This window comes from Diadema antillarum, unplaced genomic scaffold, assembly GCF_040938485.1.
Source record: "Diadema antillarum isolate AM-2024a unplaced genomic scaffold, OU_Dant_1.0 seq00000785_RagTag, whole genome shotgun sequence".
NCBI lineage: Eukaryota > Metazoa > Echinodermata > Echinoidea > Diadematoida > Diadematidae > Diadema > Diadema antillarum.
The window spans coordinates 303312-327672 of NW_027271673.1; the positions used below are offsets into that span (position 1 = coordinate 303312).

General features: G+C 38.7%; 1 protein-coding gene across 1 annotated transcript in view; it reads left to right on the forward strand.

The window, feature by feature from the left end:
* The window catches only part of LOC139739160 (uncharacterized), a 31540-nt gene that overhangs the window by 6509 nt on the left and 670 nt on the right, over positions 1–24361 (forward strand). The window contains exon 2 of the mRNA XM_071649774.1: positions 22312–22429. Within this exon, the coding sequence (XP_071505875.1) occupies positions 22312–22429 (118 nt within the window). The remainder of the gene's footprint in view (positions 1–22311; positions 22430–24361) is intronic.

Genomic DNA, 24361 nt, shown 5'->3' on the forward strand with positions numbered 1-24361 from the left:
ATAAGGAACACGGATATAACGAAATTTCGTGATAACGAAGTAAATCTTCTAGTCCCAAAATTATTACCATTAAAGTCTGGATGGTAAAAAATTCGCTTGTAACGAACACGGTTAGCAAAATTTCCGTTATAACGAAGTCTTTTCCGAGCGCCACAGACAAAGAAAAACAAAAGAAATGTGCTCCGTTATAATGAAATGCGAATTGCTTTTCGAAAATACCAAGCGGAACAAGCATTTAGTAGCGTCTCTGCATGGGTGAACGCTTCACACCACTGTGTGTTTGCTCTTTGTGTCACGCACAGTTTCTGAGGGGAACTTGCTTTTATTAAATTGTGATATACAATTATGTAGTTATCCCATCACATTTCACAGAGCTTTCAGGTGTATGAATGAGTATTCAGCAAACAGAATGTTATATATACGTGGTTTCCTTGTTTTCGTTATATATTGTATTTGTTTGGTTATAACGACATTTTGTTATAACGAAAGAAAACTGCCGGTCCCGAGCATTTCGTTATAACGGGAGTGCACTGTACGACTTGGTAAATGCTGGATCCAGTGGGAGGAGATGCGAGCTGCGCTGGTGTATAGGGAGTAGGTCATTGGGCTGAGTGAGTGGATTGTCGTGGATCTCTCTCGCGACAAGTAACCCGTTCCCTCGCGATCGGCCGAAAGATCGAGGCCGCACCGGGCGGGCCGGGCTGAGCTCTCGGTACCCCACCATATTATGCACTGCTTGTGTATGTTCTCTCGGCTCTGTGCACAGCTGCTGTGAGATCGGTGCGCTGACCGGCAGGCGGCGATCAGCCACAGTATAAAATAACGATGTAACCAAAACCACAGAACTAGAGTTCTGTGGATGTGACCCGGCGCACCGGAAAGTTTGATAGATGGCGCTCTCTACAAAAAAAGTTCTGGCATCAAAATAATGGTTAGTGCAGACTGGCTTTAAGGTAAGTGAAAAATAGCTCATAGACCCATTTTATAAAACAAATAATGCACAGGATTACTCTCGAGTGCGCCGCACCGTCACTTAGGCCACATAAAAGTATACTATTCGGGTATTCGGTGCTCGTTTCCGAGGGCACGCGAATACCTGTAGCTTGAATCGAATACCAGTAATAGGATTTCCTAACACCGGTTCACAAAGGAGGGCACTATTCAAAAAGTACCGAATAGCTGCGAATAGTATAGCATAGTGGGAATCGAGCTTGTTCGATTTTCCTGCAGCGTATAGACCGATTCGGGTTCATCGAGGGCAGCAGACAATTTGTGGCACGGGCGCAGCCACTAGCTCAAATTGCGGTGTCCCAGCCGACCCCCTCTCCTCTCCCCCACCCCACGGGCAACATGTTCATCGCGCACTAAGCAAGCATTCGCGCACTCGATACGAGACACCTATTTTTATTGGCTAAAACAACAGTGCATCAGTTTTTCATAATGTAGGGAGAGGGGTGGGTAAGTGGGAGGGGGGTCAGCTGGGACACCGCAGTAATGGCGCTGCCCATGCCGATAATACACGTAGCGCGTCACAGAATCGGTCAATACCGTCTCTCGTTTATGAAATAATAGGGAGCTGTAGATTTTACACGCGCGGACGTTCAGAGCAAAAAAAAAAACATGTTCTCAGCGTGTGCAAAAGCGCGCGTCAAGTCTATCTATTTTTAGCTTGCGTTGACTGAGTTTTTCACTACGCGTACTGGGCTATTTTTACGTCCGCACAGGTTACAACGTAGAGAGCTACTTCAAGCACTGGTCATATGGGGGCGCGATTTGATTTTTTATATGTTGCGTCCAAAGAGATTTTCCGCAGTGAGGAGAAAAATCTCTTTGGTTGCGTCCCACTCCCAGCGTAATCTAAAGCTACTTTTCTACTCGACGCTGGGGAGAGGAGAACGTCCAACGCACTCGTCATCTCAAACGTCCGCGCGTCAAAATCTAAAGCTCCTAAATGACAAGCCTTACGCACTCTATCCTGTGCATCATTAGTATACTATCGTTCACCTGCGCTGCGCCTCGCACCTTGGAGAAAAACGCAGACTGACTCCGACTACTGGTCACATCGACTGTAGTCTAGCTGACTCTTTTTACTCGTAGCGGTGATCGTGTACGCCGTCAAGCTGTATGAGGGCTTGACACCCAAGGATGTGATACGCCGAGAACTGCAATACCCAAGAAAAAAGAGTCCAGTAAAAAACTTTTGCCGGATCGAGCAGGGTCAAGAGTTTAGCCAGAGTGGTCATGAATATTCAAGACTCGCATTCAATCAGACAGTTTTACTAGTTAATGAGAATACCAACTGATCGCACTCCCACTGGTAGTGTGTGGTATACCTCCACTACACATTACTGTACTAGGCCAGGGAGATGAGTGTTACCTCTCACCTCCCTGACTAGGCATTGTGCACCAAAATAGGGAGTTTTGTTCTAAAGTTTAGCCTTAGGCTGTGCACTAATACTTCGGCCGCCACTTCATCATTCTGCATTATGTTACATGCTTTCTTTATATGATGAGCGACAAGCTGTCCATTCCATGATTTCATGAAGTCATCATATTATAAAAGTCTTTACATAAAATCTCGGAAATACCAAAGACTCTTATACAAAAAGTAATTGATATGTATAATTTATACAAGAGAAGTATATTACATGTAATCAATTCTGTGTGTCTTCTGAGCGAGAAGTCTTTTCACGAAACATAGGGAATGACGACATGGCCGCTGATGAGGTACACACACAAATTGTTTCATTTGACATTAAGCTTGTGCAGATTACAGACTTTATTTTAGATCGGTTTCTCCGAGGATAACAGAATGACATGCGTAAAAGGGTCAATCCCACTTTATCCGATCAAATAGGCCTACGTGATTTTCATAAATATGTCACATGACTTTTGATCAATATTCCAATAGATGTATGAGGAATTATGTGTCATAGAAGTTGTATTTTGGTAAAGCAACTCTATCAAAGATAACCAGACCCCCCCCCCCCAAAAAAAAAAAAAAATATATATATATATATATATATATATATATATATGTCACCGACGGGACAAATAGGCGTCCACTCGGTATTTAAGTAAATACAAAAGAAATATAAATATCAAAGTGGGAGAGCAAGTTTCTAAATCTGTTGTTCAAATAAGAAGACTGGGGGAGAAAGAACGACGCATTATTAGCAATTCTTTTAAATTGAATAGTAAGACGCAAGGATTTCTGTAGCTTTTAACAGTTGTCAGTGTATTCAATCACTGACAAAAAGTTTCATGAAACGGTCCCCAGGACAGGAGCGTCTCACGATTATCGCAATCAGAAAATATGCGCCCTCTCTTGGTTTTATGTCGCACCAAGGAAAAGGGGACGGAGAGCGTATGTAGCGGAGCCACAGAACGCTTTCTTTGAGCGGAGCCCATCGCCCAGACCAGGGAGGTGACTGCCCAGACCGACTTCGTCGACTGCTGACTGCTGCTGCCGCCTGCCGGTGTACGTGCGTGTATGTGAGGAACAACTGCTGGTACGTAACCTTATACACACACAGGATTTTGTAGATTGTTAGATCTAAAGTTAGGGGGAAATCTGTCTGTCCCGGCCAGAGAGGGCCCCCCCACCCCCCAATTTTAGCAGGGGGTACCAAGGAGCTTCAAACACAGAACTCTAGCCCATTTTGGAGGAGGGGATTCCGTGAACACGGTGTTGAACGCGCTGTTGTACCATGGAGCTACTAACAGAGAGGTTAGTAGCTCCATGGTTGTACCATGGAGCTACCTAGCTACCTAGCTCCATGGTTGTACCTACTCGGTACGGGTTGGGGTCGCTGGTGCGGTTTTACTCGTAATATACACAGTACTCGTAGCTCAACCAGCCAGACGCCGTGGCTTTTTAACCGTATGTGTGTCACGGGCGTAAATCGGCCCAAAACCTGCCATGTACAATGTACTAGTAAATGCTGGGGCCAATTAAATCGGCCCTATTTTGATTGACAGATTACTTCAAAGGCTAGGAGTCTATATGACACTACCACTTTATAAACTCATTTGTGATTGGCTGACAGTGTAAGGAAACGATATCCAGTGTGGAAAAAGCTTCCCCACCTTCAACCAATCAGGAAAGCCTTTTCAAAGTAAAAAAAAAAAAATTGTGGTGGCCCCGCCCATGTTTATTTGCATTCAGACTGCAATGTACAGTTTTGCTATTTTATAGGTTTCTTGTGTGGAGAACTTACACGAATCTGTATATGTGGGACTGTAATAAGATCGCCGTGTGTGATGAAAAGATCGTACACATAGGTCAATTTTCATCCATTTTATCTAAGTCAATATAGTAAAATATGAAGTGAAAACATTCAGGATATGGATTTCAACATCCTTTGAATTCTGTGAAGGGGTATGGTTTTAGTGATATCGGCCTCATAAATGAACTGTAGAATAAATGAACACTGCACATTCACTGATTCAGTGCAGCAGTTCTGTAGCTGTTTACTCAGCACTAACAGCGGTGCAATGGGTCTCTAGTTAGCCGGGGCTAGCGGGGCAGGGTGCTAGGAGCAATAAGGGTACAGTAGCCTCCTACCCGAAGCTGCACAGTCTCGGTCTCGAAGCTTTTGAAGCTGAGGTATGTTTGACTGTCGATCATTATTATCTAATAAACCGTTACTTTATGAAACTTATGTTCAATGTAGGTTTATTAGAAAGCAAATGACGACAGTGATGGTTCAATTCTATTCAATGAGGAGAGTGCAAAGGAGTCTAGCATAAATTTTATGCGACAGGAATGGACACTCTGAAGACTGAATATTTTCAGTGACAATTTTTACCCTTAGAGTTAGATTATCTTATTCTTACCATACATGGCAATATTATAGGACAAGAATAATCTAAACTACAAGTAAAAGTCGTATAATCACTTCATCCTGACTAGATGTTAGCATGCTTTATCTACTTTCATGCCAACATTTCATTCATAAAATCAGAAATTGTGCGAAGTGTGTAAAATGTAGGTTGTACTTGCCACACACTTTTGTTCATAAAATGAAAAGTACTAATGCTACTGACGAAAAAATCACATCATCTGAAAGCTGAATAAATTCTCTACAACATTTGTGGGCAAGTCCAAGATAATGCGCATGTTACGTATGGGACATTCAGAGACTTTTATGACCTGAAAAATAGTGTTAATGGCCTTTGATCATATTGAACTTCATCATGGTGATTGATATCTAGGAGAAGTATAATCATGTAAAAAATTGAGAAAAATGACCTTGACAATTATATTCTAGAAGAGAAAATATGTGCTGTTACAAGTATGGGACCAGAAAAATTTTGTTTCTTTGAACATTTTTTTCAACCTCAAAACTCTCTGAAAGTATATCATTCTACAACTTGTAACTCACTGTGATGAAAGTCACAACACTCAAGATTATCACTGGTAAGTTTCATGTCATTAGGCAAAAAGCTCTACTTACAGGTTCTAATTAAAGACAGACATGACGTGTTACGTATGGGACAGTTTGTCCCCCATTCATTTAGTGTGTGAAGAACCATGTTTATGGGTATTTTGCATGATTATTGAAGTAAAATCAGTTGAAACTACTCAAATACTGATCCAGATTGTCAAGGAAACAATATTCCCAAATATTCACCATCCTAATCATATTCAATCATATTTTTATATTTTTATGACCAACCTGAGTATGCATGCCCTTTGTCCCCCATTCGTTTAGTGTGTGGAGAGACACATTTATGGGTATTTTGCAAAATAATTTTGCAAAATACCCATAAATAAATTTTTGCATAATTATTGAAATGGAATCAGTTGAAACTACTCAAATACTGATCCAGATTGACAAGGGAACAATATTCCCCAAATATTTACCATCATAATCATATTTAATCATATTCTATATTTTCATGACCAACCTGAGTATGGGGTATGCCCTATTTTTATCAGGATAGTTACTACTGAAAAATTGAATAGTTTAAAGTGTTTACTTCCATTGATGAAGGGCAGTTTGCCATTTCGTTTCAATAAAAAACAACTTGACACAAGAAATATTAATTTTTATGAATAAGCAATACCTGCTGCGTGGAACCCCTGTGATCGAGTAGATATATGATGTCTGTCTAGCAGTCAGGTCATTGACGCGAGTCACACCTCAGTATGTATACCCATGAATTTTGTCGTGGCTATTATTGAAACCTGAATAAGGACAATTTGTGTATCACTTGCAATAAAAAAAAAATCATTTTACTTCATATTCTTTTTAAATATTTATATCACAACCATTTCAAATTGGATCTCCATCACTAAACTTTGAATTCCTCTAGTCTTAGGATTGTATGCTCTTTAGTAATTCATATAATTGGCTTCCAATCATCTCATTAAATGTTGAAAACTGAATCCCCATTTCTACAAAAAACTATACCATCCCTTTAATGCTGTTTTTTCATTGTGTATTTTGCCATTTTCCCCTCCCCCTTTCTGAAAATTGTTCAGTCAAGTACATGTATTGTTTAAAGTGTCTATAACTCAAAAAGTAGCGACAATGTTGGGATGCTTTCTTCAGGATGATTGACCATTTGTGTACTGAGAGACCTTCCCAGCTAGCTACATGCATTCACATGCATTATGTATGAGGATGTCCCATACGTAACGCATTTGTCCCACACGTAACATTATTTCAATGCCTTATAAAAAATATTCCTTTTACTGTTTTTTCTTTTTTCTGTGGTATTTAATTTCTCTAAACAATAAATTAGAACTTTCCAAAAGGGCATTAATATAACCTTAGCAATTTCAGAAAAAAACCTAAAAAAATGACCTCAATTTGTTACGTATGGGACATCTCATGATAGGACACGAGCTATAAATTTGCATAATCATTTGCATAATCCCTAAGTTTTCTTACCAAGTTAAACTATTTGATGAACTTCTTATGTCCACATATTAATCAAATATCATTTGCTTTCCTTTGAATTAATATGAATTTTTATAAATGTCCCATACGTAACGCTGTGTTTCACATTTATGCAAATGAAGCCGTTGAAATTTGCATAAATTTACGTAATATAATTTTTTCCTCCATGGAAATCAAAACTTCAACTCATAAGCTTCAAAATGATACCAAACATGTCAATATTGAGCAAAGATGAAATTTTGCCTTCTGAGGGGACCTTATCTTGGACTTGCCCATAATTATTGAGGTGGAATCCCTTGATATTACTCAAATACTGATCCAGATTGACATGGGTGCAATATTCCCCAGATATTTACCATCATAATCACTTTCAATCATATTCTATATTTTTTATGACCAACCTGAGTATGTATGCCCTATTTTTATCAGGATAGTTACTACTGAAAGATTGAGTGTTTACTTCCATTGATGAAGGGCAGTTTGCCATTTAGTTTCAATAAAAAATAACTTGACACAAGAAATATTAAGTTTGATAAATAAGCAATACCTGCTGCGTGGAACCCCAGTGATCGAGTAGATATATGATGTCTGTCTAGCAGTCAGGTCATTGATTCGAGTCACACCTCAGTATGTATACCCATGAAGTACTAAATGGCTACTACTGAAAACTGAATGAGGACAATTTGTGTATCACTTGCAATTAAAAAAAAAAAATCATTTTACTTTTTTTTTCTATTTATATATCACAACCATTTCAGATTGGATCTCCATCACATAAACTTTGAATTCCTATAGTCTTAGGATTTTATGCTCTTAAGTAATTCATATAATTGGCTTCCAATCATCTCTTTAAATGTTGAAAACTGAATCCCCATTTGTACAAATAACTATACCATCCCTTTAATGCTGATTTTTCATTGTGTATTTTGCCATTTTCCCCTCCCCCTTTCTGAAAATTGTTCAGTCAAGTTCATGTATTGTTTCAAGTGTCTATAACTCGAAAAGTAGCTACAATGTTGGGATGCTTTCTTCAGGATGATTGACCATTTGTGTACTGAGAGACCTTCCCAGCTAGCTACATGCATTCACATGCAATATATATTCAGTGAGGATGTCCCATACGTAACGCATTTGTCCCATACGTATCATTATTTCAATGCCTAATAATATTTATTTTACTTTTTTTTTCTTTTTTCTCTGGTATTTAATTTCTCTAAACAATAAATTAGAACTTTCCAAAAGGGCATTAAAATAACCTTAGCAATTTTAGATAAAACCTAAAAAAATGACCTCATTTTGTTACGTATGGGACAGCTCATGATAGGACACAAGCTAATTTGCATAATCATTTGCATAATCCCTAAATTTTCATACCAAGTTAAACTATGTGTTGAACTTCTTATGTCCACATATTAATAAAATATTATTTGCGTTCCTTTAAATTAATATGAATTTTTATAAATGTCCCATACGTAACGCTGTGTTTCACATTTACGCAAATGAAACCCTTGAAATTTGCATAAATTAACATAATATCATTTTTTCCTCCATGGAAATCAAAACTTCAACTCATAAGCTTCAGAATGATACCAAACATGTCAATATTGAGCAAAGATGAAATTTTGCCTTCTGAGGGGACCTTATCTTGGACTTGCCCTTGTATCTTCACCTTTTTGGGGTATTAAGAGCATATTGTGTGAGAAAATGAGGTGGTAACATGTCCAAGTAAGTCTGCAAAGATAATTATGTGACATAAGAGGGCGTCCTACTTAAAATTTGAGGACACCCTCACTCAGATTATTATGTAATATGAAAGTATAGACCATAAGCTTTCAAATGATGTATAACATGACACATTAATGTCAATAATAATAATCAGAACTGGCCAACAACAATCCCTTGTCTCCGCACTGCAAAATGTCTGAGCATTCTGGCTTCGTCTAGACTGTGTGACAGAGATAGGCTTACAAGTGTAGGGCCTACTACAGTGCACTCCCGTTATAAGGGCAAATCCGCTGTAACGGAATTACAAATCAGAGAACTTTGGCTCATATTCTTTCCCCCTTTACACTCACTGGATTAATTATTTTGCCCTTTCTTGATATATTGAAAAGATGCAGAGGTACTCACACTATCACCCCATATTCTACAAATTTGTTAAATGTTCTCACTTGGTTGGTTACAAAGGAAAGGAGGTCATTTTTCTTAATTTTGTACATGATTATACACGTATTTTCTCCTAGATATCAATCACCATGATAAAGTTCAATGTGATCAAAGGCCATTAATTAACACTATCTTTCAGGTCATAAAAGTCTCTGAATGTCCCATACGTAACACGCGTGTTATCTTGGACTTGCCCTGTAATGGGAGTGCACTGTATAAAATAATAGTCTATAGACTCCTACATGTATCTGGAAGTAGGAACTGGAGCTCACCCGACAGGCCTGTGTACGGTGGGGACCCTGAGGATCAGAGGTCTAAAATCATGAATCATAAAATCATTTTGAAGTCTAAAATCAGTTCAGGCTGGTCGTAGGTACATGTAGCCCAACAGTAACACCAGGGTACCGTTTAGTGAAAGTTGTCAGCGCTGACAAGTTGTCAGTTTCTGAGTCTGAAAATCACCATGGTAACAGTCAGTGACCAGAGCATCTCAGCCAATCAAAACCAAGGATTTTGCTGAAATTGTCAGAGACTGACAACTTGTCAGTGCTGACTAAATTGATGAAACACTCCCACATGACCACTAGGCTCACACGTGGGCAAAGCGAGTATGATCCATATAGGCCCTAGAGATGTGTGTTCAAATTCAGAATTCAAAAAATTCTGTAAAAAAGCTGGGGAGAAATGAGGTGATTCATCTTTGATAACCTGAAAAGGTGAGCTTGTTTATTGTTTGAATTTTCAAAGTGTGTTTTTACTTTTAATATCAGTCATGAATAATATGTTCCCTGTCAACTGACTGCAGACTCTGTCCATGGTTGTAACTTATGTGTATACAGTAGCTGTGAGTGTGAGAAAGGATGGAATGAATGAAAGATCAGCATAAACTCTTTGTGACATCACTAACTGACCTCATCAAGAATGTTTAGAAAATGGTCTTTTTACTCCATTTATTCAAGCATGCGCAAATCCTAGAATATGATGTCACTGGCTTGTCCAAGAAATATCCCATTTACCAAAAAGAAAAGTTTAGTGGAGTATCATAGTTCTAAGAAAGTTTTAATCTGTGAACTGGGGATACATAAGGTCAGCTATGAGGATGGATTGAAATAAAACAGCAATGACCCCCTCCTTTTTACAGAAAGAAGAGAAGATGGGGCCTAAACTGCTTTGTAGTCGGAGAAAGAACCTTTTCTTACCCGGTCACCAACCATGGAACAAAGGGATGACATTTAAAGGAGGAAGATCAAATGTTAAGTGTGAAACGACTCATGTTCGCCTGACGAGAGAAGATTTTGAACGCACAACCAACGCGTTTGGGAATGGTCATCGAGATCCAGATGATGTTTACCAACAAAGTAGAACAGTGATGCTTTTACGGCCAAAGAGGACAGAACTGACCACTGCTGACAAAATTTTGACACCCGAGCATGGCTTGGCGACAGGTCACCGACTGATAGACAAGCAGAAGTTTGGAGAGGCAATTAATCTCGTCCGGAAGCAGCACAAGAAAGACAGCCCTAAATGTACCAAAGCGGATCTGATTATACCAGAGGAAGCAGAATGTCATAGGGGGATTGCTGTGAGTATCCACTTTGTGTAGGCATTGTAATGTCATTTCTTGTGCAAGCTTACAAACTGTACAAAGCGATTCCTCGACAGGGTCCTGGAAGAAGAACTGCCATGCCAAACATGACATTGCAACTTGGACTTTATTAGGCTGTGTTCACATAGAAATCTTCGGTATTCACTATTCGCTATTCGCTATTCGGGCTCCGAATACTCCATCACCCGCACCGTCAACTCACCATCCCATGCAGTGAGGATTTCTTCCTCCTACTGTACATCCCAGCAAATCTTATTAACAGTTTTTAAACTGCATCAGAATGTCAGTCTACATGCTTATTTTTGCTAAAGGGCAAATCCAGACCTAAAGTGTCATTATTTCATAAACAAGAGACAATATATGCTGCAAGAAAATCAAACAAGCTCGATTCCCACTTTGCTATACTTTTCGCAGCTATTCGTACTTTCGAATAGTGCCCTCCTATGTGAACCGGTGTGAGGAAATCCTATTGTTCGATTCAAGCTATTCGCGTGCCCTCGAAGAACGAGCCCGAATACGCGAATAGTATACTTCTATGTGAACGCAGCCTTAGAGTTGCATTGCACAGTCTGCTGCAGCTGGAATTCTATTGGGCCATAATGATTCTCCAAAAAAGTACACATGCAATATTTGATCACACTTCTACAAATGACAAAAATTCAACATCAAAGATTTTGTTCATTTTTTATCCATACAGAAACTTTAATCCCTTAGGAATACTAAACAATCAATGGATGGTTTTTGAAAGCTCATATTTTTTCTAATAACAATCCCAAACGCATCTCTGAGATACGGTAGTACTTTTTTAAAGGTTAGAACCACATGCCTGATAGATGTTACTAGAGGGGCAATTCCATGTTACTTTCGTTACACTTTTTAGGCATCTCTGCATATTGTAATTGTCATATTTTTTATACTGGAAGGTTTGACAGACTCTCTGTTGTAGAATAGATGCACAAGTCCTTAAATAGTCTACCACGCAATATTAATAGAATTTTACTAACAACATCCATACCCGGAAATAAAGACAAAATACTTTCGTTACTCCCGTTACATTTTTGGGGACGACATAAAAAGCCAACATGCCTTTATTCAAAAAGTGTCCTCGTACTGGGCAGTATTTCGAACAACTGTTGTATAATATGACTCATGTTGTGATACTCAAGTGTGTAGGGGGTCAAAATATTGAGAGCATTGGAAATATTTGACACTCACAGCAATAGCAAAATCGTCATTACTTGCGTTACATATTAGCTCATAATCACTACCACGTAACTGACCAGGAGAATTAGATGGAAACTAAATGCTTTTGATGAATTTAACCTCTACAGATATTTTGTCCCTAAAATAAAACAATATTGGCACTCTTTCATACTTTTCCCACTGTCATACGGTATATTCCACGTACTTTTCAGAATCCGAGTAACCACTTTAAACCAAATGCAAGAAAATATAAAGTAGTAGATACTAGTTCATGCAGTGAATTAGAATATTCTCCTTCTATTCCCTTTCACAGGAACTTAAATGTAAGTAGTTTTAATCGTGAGTGAAACACTTGCTTTCATAAACTGTGAACTACATTAGAAATAACATACAGTACAATGTACATTGTCCAGCTACTGTTACCAGTGTGGACTTCCCACTCTATGTCAGGGCGGCCAACTCTCATGCAATTAACAAGACTCAGGCAATTTATCAAATTTTGACTAACCCTGATAAAAGAATTCTCACACTTAAGCCCCAAAACAGTATGTGTTAAAAAAAAAAAAGGTACAATGTAATGTCCTTAAAATTCCTGATTATCCAAACAATATGCCTAAGCCCAAACTTTGTATTTTCCCACAGGAAAACTTTCTCTATGGCATGTGTTGAAATCTTTTCGAGAGTATGCACCAAGGGTGGTATTCTGAAATCCTTCCTAGGAAGAAATTTCTTCCTAAGTCAGGATTTTTTCCTAAGTGGTATTCTGAAAATCTTCCTAAGTTTCTTCCTAAGTAGACTTAGGAAGAAACTTAGGAAGGGGCGGGAATATGTAAATTTCTGACTTAGGAAGAAGTTGGTATTCTAGAATGCACTTAGGAAAGAATTTTAGGAAAATATTTACAATTTGTAGGAAAGCTCCACCCCTGTCCTAAGTACGTTGTTAAGAATAGCAAACTGCAAGCATCGTGATAGGCGCGCTTATCAGTCATTGTGCGCACATGTACCTTGATGCGCGAAATGAGCGTGAGAAAGGGGACATCCTGCGCCCTCGTGTATTTGACCCTACGTCATAGTAATATGCGATTGTCATTGCAGACATCGGTTAGTTCCTTATGATACGGCATTTCGTATTGGCTTAGGAAAGGACGTGGGCGGGGATAATGATGGCCTAATTTGCATTAAGAAGTGCCTAGGAAGAAATTTCAGAATACCAATTTTGTCTTTCTTAGGCACTTCCTAAGTTTCTGACTTAGGAAGAAACTTAGGAAGAAACTTAGGAAGATTTTCAGAATACCACCCCAAATCCACCAGTTAGAATGCAAAATTGATGAAGTTCACTCCTGTGGAAAGGGGGGGGGGGGAGGGGAGACACCCCCCTTCCACTGCCCACACCATCCCCAACCCCCCTCCCAAGGCACTTGCTTACTCACACTTCTCTCCAAATTCTCTCTAGTTTGCCAGCCCTGCTGTGTACAGTCTATGTATTCAGTGATCTACCTCTTAACCCAAAAATTATTCTTGTATCTTTTGGTAGTGGTGGATTCTAACTTTGAGTATTAAGGTTATTGTAGTTACGCAATTGTCATTATTCTGGTTTGACAATCCCAGAGATAATGTATAAAGCTCTGTAACACTGACAATTCTTGCAAAATGTTTTAAACATACATAGCATGTATGTGTGTTTATCAGCTGCCAGAAAACGATTTTTGGTTAAACCCCCCGCGCAAAAAAAAAAAAAAAAAAATTGCCATTGTGAAAAGAGATAATGCCAACTCACATTGCTTAAAGACACACAGTCGTGGCGAGTGGTTTGTGCGTCACGGAGACGAATGCAACATGCTGCCTCCCCCATTCTGTATCAAATGTAGTGACCCCGAATGAGAATAGCGTTGACTGAATGGGTCAGCGAACAACATGCTACAATTTGTAGACTACAAGAGTTCTGTGCTACAAATCTCCTGACCCAAAATGGCTGTCTGAGCGAGCCACGAGAGCTTCCGAATGGAGCACACTCTCAGTGCGCATGCCCATGAAGAGAGGCCAAAAGAGCCATGCGTCTTCTGGCCTCTCTCCTCCAATCACTGCAGCTCGCGGTCACAATGTTTTTGTATGATGCGTTCACACACACGCACACACACACGTGTGTCAGTGGCAGCATTGTCCCACACGTTAGTCTGGCATTGCGCAATTGCATGCACAAACTTCGGTCGTTCGGGAGTGTACAATGTACGTACCATTAGGGATGACGATCGACCATCTTTAAAGTTACATCAGGTACAATGTACAGATTTTTGTTAATCTGTTATGCTTCCATTTCATTTGTCTCACGATTGCTCCATTAACCAATTACCAAAATTGGGCAAATTACAACCTTAAGCATACGTACCAGTAAAAAAAAAAAAAAAAAACTGGCTCTAAAAGAGATTTAAAGTTATCCATAGCTGATATCTGAAAAGATATAATGTAAAGCTTAGAACTTCACAAAAAAAAAAAAAAAGATTTATAATGTTCGAAAAGGATTATTAGCCACATCTGGTTTGTCTAGTTTGCCAATTAAGATTTTCTTTGGATAGCAAACCGTGTGTTTAACCTATTCAGGGAGGTGCACCTCCCTGGCCTATTAGGCAACAACCAATTCAAGCAAGGTCATGTAAGGTTATTTACAAGACCATACTCTCTACATCTGCTCCCTCAGCTTACTCAAGTCACACAAAAAAATATTTGCTCTCATTGGTATAGAAATAAATGTATAGTTTGTATTTCATGATTTTTAGTCGTTACTCGCGTTACACCCTTGTTACTCATGCTACAGTTTTTGAACCTCTCTCATTATAATACATTGCATGTACACAACTCTTTCACCATTTTTCATATCAGGTAGAGGCAGTATGAAGAGAATTTCCATTGGCACATTTTAAATCCAAAGGAATGTTAAGATATGAAACTATTTCAGTATTTTCGTTAATCACGTTACATTAGTTTTAGCAGTTTGGCAGCATGCATTCTACCAATTCATGGGAATACGGATCATTTGTTCCTCACTGACAACTAGTAACTAATACCCAATACATCATAAAAATCAACAAATCAATTACTTACCATTCTTTTATTTTATGGATTCAACTCAAACATTCAAGTACATTGTACATTTTCAATGTAATTCTCAAATAAAATGTAATTTGACTTGAAGGGATCGTACAGTTTTGGTTGAGACCTAATTTCAGGTTTCTAACATTTTTTGGTGAGATAATGAGAAACCTCTTTTGAAATATGAAAGAGCATGCAATTCTATGAGGAATTCAACGTTTATTTGATGAAAATTGGTTTTGAAATGGCTGATATATAAAAAAAAAAGAGCGATTCTAATAAAGTGTGGGACCCACACTTTATTACAATCGCTTTGTTTTACTTTGTTTTTGGATGTTTCATTCATTCCAAACCCGATTTTCATCAAATAAACTTTGAATTCCTCTTAAAATGGTATGCTCTGTACTATCACTATCATAAGTGTTTTCTTGGTATCTTGCAAAAAGTTAAAAGCCCAATTCTCATCTCCACCAATACTGTACTATCCTTTTGTAATAAATTGTAATAAAAAAATTGTAATATCTGCCATTCTGGAGGCATGTTAGTGCAAAAAATTGCTGTTCCACATGCCCAGACATATACTGAACAAAATAAAATAGGTGGCAAGTTTCAACATAACAATTTATTTTTTCACCCCATGACACCAATCTCATGGAATTGCCCAGAGGTACAATGTAGCATCTTAGAAAATCGTTGACTGTCTGCTTATATCCTGCTTTAATTGGGAATGCTTAATGTAAAACTACAAGCTTAAACTTAAAACAAACATTATGGAAACATTTTGGAGTCAGTCTAGATCTAATCTCTAGTAAAAGTGATTGTGATTTATAAAGTGAAGGCTGAATAATTCAAGAACATATTTCGGCTCGCTTAAAATATATTACCCAAATTTTAAGATACAGTGTACGTACATGAAATATTACAAAAGAGAACCAAATAAACACAAATCCACATTGCTTTTCTGATATAGTACCAAAATTTTGTATTTATGCGGAAAATGGTTATAATGAAGTTGGAAAAGATTATGATATGCAAGTATCATCAAACAATTCAATTTTGCTTTGTTCCAGTCTGTGATAACTTATTTTTCAAGAATTTATGAACAATGGTAACATACAATTTTATCTGACAAAGAGTTTATGTTCATTCCCATTGTCACATATCAAACTACCGATTTGTACATCAAACCCTGATCACTCCAGCATGTGATTCAAAAAAACATGCAAAGCGTTAGACATCAAATCCTATCTTCTAGTCATTTTCAGAGCCTGGACATGCAACGAAGGAAGTGCTCTTGACTTAATAAGCATACTGAACGCATTTTGTGTAGATAAGATGAAAAAATACTGTAATGAACAAAGGTAGACCATTCATGTACTTGCGTTTGCTGTGAAGTTGACAACATAAGGTGGGTCCGCTGCCATTTAACTGTAAGGTGAACCTATTTAGTGGTAATCAACATGATTTGAGCATTGAAAAGGCCTATGTAAATAACTCTTAATGTATTTAAAAAGTAATTTTCATGTCAGTGTCATGGTGAAAATAAACCGGAAGTGGTAATCTCTTCATAAACAATAGTATTTTTCACCAGTGCATTGACTAAATTTGTTTGGGAAAAAGCAGTCTGCAGAGTAAAGACTACAGAATCTGCTGAGCACACTGCCCTCAAATACATGTATCTGTCTGCCACACAGATTTTGCCACAGGGTCTCTATACATGCTATGTAGAGGTCTTTCATGTGTGTACATGTGTGTGTGTGGTGGGTGGTGCTAGACCGTGCTAATACAACTGTATAGTTTACAGTGAAGTGAAGCTCAATCGTAATGTCAATGATTGTACAGACTAGTGATGTACGAGACATACATTTTGTAGTATTTGTTCAGAGCTTATTTTTCATCACGTGGAGAAATCATGCCCAGGAAAGGAAAAAAGAGTAAATTTCGTGGTATACCTTCCTGGAGGATGAAAAAGGAGCAGTCTGCAGACCATGATTCTACACCGGAGGAAGATGGAGAATCCTCATCACATATCCAGAGCTACCAAGTCTCACGCATTGTGAGTGAGACTCAAGCATTTAGGGTCTGTCTCACCATCTCACGCATTACACCCATTTTTCTCACGCATTGGGAGCATAGCTTAGAGGATTAAAGTGAGAGCTGCATTTCAGGCATATTTCCCTTTTGTCATTCAAAATAAGTAAAAAATAATCAATTAAGTGTGCACCAGCTTGCACCATTAAGAGCTACAAATTGAAGAAGCTCCCTACTGTGGGAGGGCGGACACCCCCCTTCCACACCTTCCCCTCGCCCAGTCGCTTCGCTCCCTCGCTCATGCACATGCGCGCGTGCCGAGATGTTGAGTCTTGAAAATCTCACTCATAAAAATTTTTTGAACTTGGCATCTATGCATATCATGCATATAGTCAGTCCCACCTGTGCTAATATCTGTGTGTCCTAGGGATCTAGTAGTGCAAGCGAAGACTTGATCAACAGAATTCAGCTCAACTCAGAAGGGGGGCCGGGGGCCTAGCCCGTGCTAGAGTTTAATAGCCCGACCTGAAACCCCTCTGGCAGACAGGAGACTAGTCCCGATCACTGGTCCCGATACGGGACTCTTTTCTTTTTTCTCACTCTCCCGTACGCCCTCAATATTGCCATGGCGGTAGCGCGAAGTCTTCTTGATCGCGACAGTCCACGCATCACGCGCGAGTCCCTCATGTAAAAAAGTGGATGTTGCCATTGAAAACATGAGAAAAACAAGAAAGACATTTAACAACATCGCAAGAATTGCGATCCCTGTTTGCATGTGCTCCCACTATTTTCTTGTGCTTTCGCAATGGGAATTGGTGCTTACGCAATGTTCGCTAGACATGTGAAGGCGTTCAGCTGAAGATCGCGGAGCACGTGCGTATTGCACAGGAATTGTACATTGTGCCGCACACGCAGAGCTACTACTACAACGCATATCGGTGAAAATTGTGCCGGGTCTTGCCCTGGTAAACCATGAAAACTGCGTTTGTCATTCGTTGATTTTTTCTATGATAACAATACCGTTTATAAATGATCTTGTCTATGATATATATATGAAATGTTTTTGAAATAATTTGCCTGATTTGTTTACAGTGTGGAAAAACCCTTAAACTGCTGCAAATGGGGTATTTTACTCTACTACATCTATCACCATCATCACCACAGATTATTTTTATTGTAACATCCATCAACTTCATTACCACTGTTCTTCCCACTACGAGTACTATCATCATCAAACATGATTGATGAGCAAATCATGATGTGATATTATACAAATAATACACAGGTGAGAGTGCATTTGTGGAGATGTAGCGCACTCGAGGGTATTTACAATTGTGAAACGTGCACGAGGCGAAGCCGAGTGCATGTTGCACTACAGTAAAAGTGGTTTCTTTCGCGGTGGTTTTATTTTCGCGCTTTGAGGTTGAACCGCGAATTTAACACCACACGAAAATGTTTTGAACTTGTAGCTTGTACAATGCTATCATTACCGACCGCGAATTTAAACACACGGGAAAAAGTCCGCATCGATGGAATTCGCAAAAGTTTCTGTATGCGAAAGAAACCACTTTTACAGTACATTGTAAATACCCGAGAGTGAGCTGCATCTCCGCTAACATCACAAACTCAAACCTGTGTTTTATTTGATTTATAAAATGGGTCGAAAACTAACAGCATTTTTCACGTACCTTTATGGGTCAATACCAGTCAGCTACTTGTAGCACTCGCTCAAAAGTCAAGATGTCCGAAGATGTTCGTCCCAAACATTTACGCATGTCGCACTCGGAAATCCTGCACATATAAGTACTGTATGTGTCGATAGCATATGGGTCATTCCATGGGGTTGGGTCTTCTCTAGATTTTCATGTTGTGTAGGGAATAAAAGTCATATTCTGAAAAATTTATCAAATAATTGTCCGTGGTTTGCAGTTATTCTTGGAGAGAAATGTGTGAAGAATTATTTGATGAAAAAAAAACAAGCCCGTGTACAAATGTATTTTGTCTATGACTGTTTCACTAATGATGTCCCATGGTTTTTTGTGGTTTATGTTGTGACATAAATATATGCCATTTTCATGGCAATGTAAAACAGGAATATACAACCTTTCAGCATTATGCCTATCATAATTAAGAGAGGCAAGGTGATTTCTACAAAGACTATAAGGCACATAAACATTTGTAACAAAATAAGAACACCAGAGCATCTTCAAGCAACCTCATACCTACGTTACATACGATGTCCATGGCAATTTTTGTTGTAACATAGGTATAGCATGGTTTTACATACACTTCCAATCATAATATGATTAGAAACTTTATTTCTATAATGATATTTATATTTCAGGAGTATTCTTATCCAAAAATTAGCATCAAAATCCTCCAAATAAACGAGAAAATACGGAACATATCACTGTACTTCAGTGCGATGTCCGGCCTCTTCGTGTAACGTAGGTAAGGAAAGACGCGTCTTGCGATAAAAAGAAGAGCTACTAACTTCAGCAATCGTATTCATGTCACTGGCAGTCCTCCCCCAATAGCAGAAAAACTACTCACAGCCAATATACACCTACCTGGACAGCGCAAGATCTGTTTTTCTGCCGTTGTCCATGTAACGTAGGTACAGGAGTTTTAATGTTTCTGATGTCAATTGGTAAGCTTTTACGCTATTTTATGAAAATAATAACATTTGTCATATTCTGTAATTCTCTTAGAGGAAAAAAAACGACATCTAAACCTCTGAACTGGCCAAAAATACTGTGGACGATGATACTGTAGTCCCACATACTGAGATATTTGTTACAGGTTCATGTTCATAATTTTGATAGCCAAATTTTCCGTCCATGCCGGTCTCTGCAAAAGGAGCATATATTCCTCTCTTGGAAAACCATACAAAAGTATATCAGTGTATCTTCACTGCAATATAAAATTGTTTTACCTCCCGATTATTGTGAATTTTTGGACCCTTTTGTCATTAGGTATCTACCAAGGTAGACATGCTAGAGTTAGTATTAATCACTATATACTAGTTGGAAAACGTAGATGTCCAGACTGCATCTGAACTAGAGAAATAGAGTTTGCCTTATTTTGCTGGTGATATTGAGGGAACTAGGAGCTGTGAAATTCTTTCTCTTTAACAGATTTACTTTGAAAATGTCAATGTTTTCCTTCCAAGATTTCACTGACCTGTTAGATGCTCTGATGAAGTTGTTAACATTTCACAAGAATTCACCATTTCCATTCCATGTTCACCCACTGTGAAGTCTCAAAGCTAAAATGCCAGTGTCCTATTCAGTTTGAGTGGGTAGTGGGTAGGAAAGGCTTCAATAAAATAATGAACCCCAATCAAAATTGGACTATTATTGCTCTACACTATCATTCAAAAAGAGGGTGACAATTTCGATGGGGGATGAATATAAAATAGGGCCTAGTATTATTTTGGGAGTCTATTAAGGACCATAACCGTAACTGTAACCCTGACCCTAGCCCTAACCTTAGCTAGGACACTGGGGGCAGCGACCTGCCCTTCCTACAGTGTAGCTTGCATCTGAAAACAAGTTAAAGCATAGAGTATGAAAATGATATTTTCCTATGTTTTACATGCTGTATTATTATTATTAATATTTACATCAGTTTAAGCATAACCCATTTTTTTTTTTTTCAATTTTGGTGGGAGGTACACACGGAACTCTAGCTAATGGGTATGCCAAGAGGTAGAAATGTAAGCAAAATTGTTAAAATTATTGAATTCCATTCATAAACACACAGATACATCAACAGGAATATATAGTCAACCCCGACAAAAATGTTCTTTTAATTTCTTTATTCTATTTCTCTTTACACCTTTTGTTCAGTTTGTTGATGAATCTGCCATGGCTCCTCCTCTACCACCGCTACGTGTTAAACTACATGAAAGAGTGAAAAGGACACATCCACAGCACTCCACAAACAGAGAGGAAGCCGACAAAGCGACACCCAAGAAGAGCGAATGTAACAAACTAGACAAGAAGAAAACTGCACAGAGGGAAAATGGACAGAAGAAAAACAAAAATCGGGGGCTAAATGGACATTGGACAAAAGAGCAGAAATTAATTTCAAACAAAGAACATGGAGAAGACAAGAAGACTTGTCTGATTTCTCTTTATTAGTTTTCTTAGTTAGTTGACAACTAGTTGATGATGTTGTTAGTGTATAGGTCAAATTGTGTAAAGCTTCACTTTCTTCTTCTTCTTCTGATTAAGTCTGCCTTCTTTCATACCAGAGTTACAAAGAATTGAAGTCTGTGTAACATAGGTATTGTTCCACAGGTGTGCAGTAGATGTAATTCCAAAGAACTGTTACAATAGTGTTATTTGCGAGAACTTACATAAAGTCTATATGTGTAGGTTTTAACATCTCACACCACAATAAAGGAAATCAGTTGATATGTCATAGTGTACCTATGTTACAAAGACATACTGTCCGTGTAACATAGGTAGTACACCGTGGGCAAGGTTGTTGTCTGAAAACCCCTGATTATAACAATAAAATCATGTTTTCACTTGAATACCCATACAAATCACTTGCTTCAATTGTGGTGCTTTTAAGAATATTGTCATTGTGTCACTCTTGATGAAAAAGTTAAACCTTTGATTGAAATTGTTAATGGTTTGTAGAAAAAAACATGTTAATAAAAGTGGCTTGCAGTTGACATCAGAACATACAATCTTACTAATAATGATCTCATGCGCCTGTTAAATAACATGTTGATGTGCTGTGGACGAAAAAAACGTGGATGTGTTCATTGTTATCATTTCAGAACACAAAATTATGAAGGATGTCAACAAATGAAGTCCGTGTAACATAGGTATTTTGCCATACCTGTTTACCCATGCTGACTGAAAGTGTGCGAAGTAATAAACAGATTTCTAGTGGAATATGTTGAAGAATGGGAGTAACAAATCAGGGGGAAATTTCAATTCACCCAACTTGAATTTTCAACTTGTATGTCACAATTTCAGTCCCAACCCCATGGAATTACCCATATACGTACGCCGCATGTTATGCACAAGAAAGGCCGGCTGGCAGCCCGAACTAGAAGTTGTTTACAGGATTGACAGCGCGTGTAGTAGCGCGCGACGCACATCTTGTAACAACTGATTGAGTGTGCACTGCTAGTGTAAACATTGTGACGTCAGTGACTTTACGCTATTTTGCAAGGCTGTGCAATAGCAAGAAATCATGCATGCACACGTGACTCATTTCAGCGCTTCCAATTGGCTACATTCTTGAACCCATTTTATAAAGACTCTTGTCACTTTATCAAATCAGTCCACTGCAGGAAGAGATGAACATGATGAAGGAAAGGTGACTACTCAAGAAATGGAAACAGAAGAACCAATCTGTCCACCAGAAGTGCTGACAATTACCATCAAGACCGAACTAGAAGGTATGCTCAGGGGGGTGTTTCATCAACTTTTGTCGGCGCTGACAACTTGAATCACCATAGTAACAGTCAGTGACCAGAGCATCTCAGCCAATCAAAACCAAGGATTTTGCTGAAATTTGTCAGCGGCAACAGTTGTCAGCACTGACAAATGATGAAACACCCCTGGTCATGTGTCTGAGAGGGATGACTTTTTCATGAATGTAGGTTTGTTTGTTTGTCCGTGTGCAAAGTAACTCAAAAAGTTCTAACAGATTTGGATGAAACTTACAGGGAAGGTTGAGAATGACACCTAAAGTAACAGATGATTAAAAATTTTGGTAGTGATCCAGGAATTCTTGTAGATTTTATGAACGATTTTCAATATTTTGGCAGGTAGGGTCGATGAACTTGGCAGTTAAGCTGCACATTATAGAAGTGTTCGATATATGTATGCACTAAAGTGCGTGCTCTAATTTCTGCAAAGGCGAGGCGCGCCGCACAGCTGACTGGGGATACTAAATGTAACAAAAGGCTTCTATACTGTAAAACGAGAAATTTTCGCGTGCATTTTAATTTCGCGAATTTCGCGAGCGCCAAAATTCGCGAAATTAAAATGCACGCGAAAATTTCTGTCTACACTACATGCATTGAACGCCAGTGGCAATTCGCGAAAATTTCATGCCGCGAAAAAGGCTGTCAGCTCCAATTCGCGAAAATTTCATGCCGCGAATATATCATGTTTTACAGTATTTGGAAATCTGTCAATTTTCACATGCCTACCTATTGGTGGAAATCACTGATGAGTGATCTCTATGGAAGAACAAGATCATCAGTGAAAAGTATTCTTGGAGGAGGTCTGCGCTCTCAGAGCGCTTCTCTAGTTTGAAAATGATTTGTGAGAGAGAGAAAAAAAGTGTGATTAGTGATATAAACCTTGCAGAAAGAGGATAACAACTTATATAGAATATTTTGACCACAATCAGACAAAATGTCATTAAGTAGAATAAAGCACTTTCTTATTTCCATCCGTACACGCATGCTGACATCACTCTTATTTCTCAATTACAACGGAGCCTTTTTGTTATGTTTTGACCATTCAGTGTGGCACATTCTGTATGGTATTCAATTGAGTCCTCTTCATTTGTTATAATCTTACTTATAGCAGAAATTCTTACTTATTAAACTAGAGAAGCACTCTGAGAGCGCAGACCTCCGCCAAGCATGCAGCTCATTTTCCACCACTAATCTTGTTCTTCCATTAGAGCTGATGTCAGTAATTTCCACCCATGCGTACAAGTTTTCAGCATTGTGTGCTGAAAGTCGCCCGATTTCCCAATATATTGTAGAAGCCTTTGTTACGTCATAAACCCTCAGCTGCACGGCGCGTCTCGCCCTAGCAGGAACGAGAGCACGCAATGTAGTGCGCGCATGCAAACCTCGAATAGGCTCAGCCTGAACTCCCAAGTTCATTGACCCTATCTGCCAAAATATCAAAATTCCTTCACATATTCCCCCCAAATTTTCGGATCACTACCAAAAGTTAATCGTTTGTTACTTGTGTCATTCTCAACCCTTCCTGCAAGTTTCATCCCAATCCGTTCACTACTTTTTGAGTCATTTTGCACACAGAAAAACGAACTATTATGAACGAACAAACAAACCAAGGGTAACAAAAACATAACCTCCTCCCTTGGCGGAGGTAATAACGAAATACCTGTTATTGCTTGGCAGTGGTCTAATGTAATTCAAGTTGAAAAGTATTTGTTTATGCATCTAAGGTTCATTGAGCAAAATCATCACAGAATTGTTGTACATGTTGCTACCATTGGGTAGGCAGTTGTGTGTGTTAAATATCGAGTCTCCGTTATCTGGCCAAATATTTCATCCAGATGAGCACTGGTCATGACATGTCCAGATATGAGATGTCGGACTGTATTTTGAGGAAAAGTCAAG